The sequence below is a fragment of the Penaeus monodon genome, chromosome 10, assembly GCF_015228065.2.
Source record: "Penaeus monodon isolate SGIC_2016 chromosome 10, NSTDA_Pmon_1, whole genome shotgun sequence".
NCBI classification, from domain to species: Eukaryota; Metazoa; Arthropoda; class Malacostraca; order Decapoda; family Penaeidae; genus Penaeus; species Penaeus monodon.
Window position 1 is genome coordinate 45413569 of NC_051395.1, and position 2500 is coordinate 45416068.

Consider the following 2500-nt stretch of genomic DNA (forward strand, 5'->3'; position numbering starts at 1 on the left):
TACAAAAAGCTGAACCCCATAGGACAAGTGCCGGCTCTTATCGTCAATGAAAACACGCTAACGCAGTCGGTAAGTTTTAATTTTTTATTTTTTACAGGATTCTGTTTATTCCGTTTTTATTTATTTATTAAATATGTGCGTTCTTCTAGGTTTTATGTGTGTGTGTCTCTGTCTGTTTGGTTTATTTATTAGAAAATGCGTGTTTCTTATAAATGCTTTGTTTTGAGGGAACGGAGAAGTAGGAGAGGAATGATATGGAGAAAAAAATATTTAATGCCTGGTAGATATATTTGTTTATTTTTTATTTATTTATTTTTAGAAGTTGAGAAGGAGAAATAGGAGAAGAAAGAAAAGGGAAAAAAATTAATTCCAGGGAAATAGATTTCTTTGTTTTATTTATCGTATTTATTTCCCGTTTCAGATAAGTATTTTAGAATACCTCGAGGAGGCTTTCCCCCAAAAGCCGCTGCTTCCAAAGGACTTGTTGAAGAGAGCAAAGGTACGAAACTTTGTCTTTTTCTCTCTGTCCTCTTCGGTTCATATTTTAATTAATTTTTCTTGAGGACTCGCTTTTTTGTTTTTCTGTTTTAATCAGGGTTTTTTTCTGCTGCTTTGCTTTGCTTTTGCTTTTGATTATTTTTTCTTTTTTTTATTATCCTTTTTACTTGCTAGTTTTTTTCTGTATTTTTTATGCCTGCTCTTCTAAGTATTTCTTCTTTTCTTTCCTTTTTGAAATATGCTGTTGTTCTTTCCTTTTTTTTTTTTTCTTCTTCTTTTTTTCTATCCTCTCAATATTCTCAGAACTTTTTTTTTTCCATATTTAGATCATTCTTTTTTCTTATCTCTTTATGCATCATTTTTCTCTTCCTTTCTCTGGTTTGTATAATCTGAATTGGCAATAAGAAGTGATGAAAAATAATATAACAAATAGAACATATTTTCTTGGATTTTTGAGTCATTTTTATGAGAAAAATAATTTTAGTGATACCAATTATCAAGTTGAAAAGCTAGAGTAAATTGATAAATTATTCATATTTCTTATAACTAATTTGAAGTTACATATAAATTATCTTTTTCATGAACTGATATTATAAATATTATACTACCTTCCTAAATTATCCCCAAATGAATTCTCTCACGTACAAGCTCATGAAACGACCATTAAAAAAATATATAATTATCACACTGTTTTCATCAATTTTCATAATTTTCTCACCTAGAAATCCCGAAATGCGACGAAAAAGTATTGCAAGTATCGCTCAATTTCCTCTAATTCTTGCCCAATACCTTTCGTCTTCCACGCGCAGGTTCGAGAAGTATGCGAAATCATCGGGTCTGGCATCCAGCCTTTGCAGAACTTGTCGGTGTTGCAGAAAATTGGAGAAACGAAGATGGAGTGGGGACATTTCTACATCCAGAAGGGGTTTGTCGGTACGTTTTAAGCCTGTGCTTTGTGTCGATAGGTTTAGTTTAGAGGAGTTATTGTTGTTTTGTAGTATTGTCTTGCGTTTGTTATTGATTTTTTCTTTGCCGTTTTATGTTTGTTATGTGGATTCCATATATTTATGTTATGTTTCGTTATTAGATTAGATAGGTAAAATTTTTGTATATATTTACTTTATAGTTTTTTTGTGGATTTCATATGGATTTATTTGTTGAAAGGAAACTTTGAGGTACAGTTGGTTTTAAGGAATGAACTTCACTAGATATTTTAATGGAATATTTTTTTCTTCCCTTGTGTTTGTGTGTACGCATGGGTACATGATAATGATGATGATGATGATAATAATAATAATAATGATAATAATAATAATAATAATAATAATGAAAATATTTCCAGCTGAACTTAAAGGACCTGAATGTCATTGTAAATGGAAACATAATGAGCACATATTTAAGAATTAATTATACTGTATCAGAAAAGCATCCACAATTATAGACATGGAAAGAATGACTTTTCTTAGTAACTGAAATAAGCTTTAGCATCAAGGTGAAATACATCAGTGGTTAAATGTTTTCCCAATAATTTTGTCTTTACTAAGGGTGTTGTAACTAGTAATTCAAGTACAGTATACAGTGCCATACAGTCTGGCAAAATTATCATATGTATGCAAAGTCAATCACAATTTTATTAAAGGAGTAACAGTAGTTAATGGGTCAAGATTTTATTAATTTTAGAGTAACTGTGAGTAATAATTTGATAAGCTAAATATTTTTTTTATTAAGGAAAATCAGTTTAGATTACTGTTATATGCATTCACATTCCAAGGTTCACTATTTAACGAGTGACATCTTTCAAGAATTAGATTGTTATTTTTTTTTTTTTTTTTTTTACTTAAGTAATATGAAACATTTCATACATTTACTTTTCCGTGCACTCAAAAGATATATCGTACTGACTCCATGTTTGTACTGAACTATCTTCATATATTCATGTTCTGTTAATGAGAGTAGAAAAGCTATCAGTTTACCCTCCAAAATGTAAAACAGCCAGAAGGGG

General features: G+C 29.8%; 1 protein-coding gene across 2 annotated transcripts in view; it reads left to right on the forward strand.

The window, feature by feature from the left end:
* Positions 1-2500, forward strand: part of LOC119578078 (probable maleylacetoacetate isomerase 2) — a 9914-nt gene that overhangs the window by 5766 nt on the left and 1648 nt on the right. For both annotated transcript variants that reach the window (XM_037925801.1, XM_037925802.1), the window contains exons 4-6: positions 1-69; positions 422-499; positions 1308-1431. The exon at positions 1-69 is cut by the window's left edge and continues 12 nt beyond it. In XM_037925801.1, the coding sequence (XP_037781729.1) occupies positions 1-69; positions 422-499; positions 1308-1431 (271 nt within the window). The remainder of the gene's footprint in view (positions 70-421; positions 500-1307; positions 1432-2500) is intronic.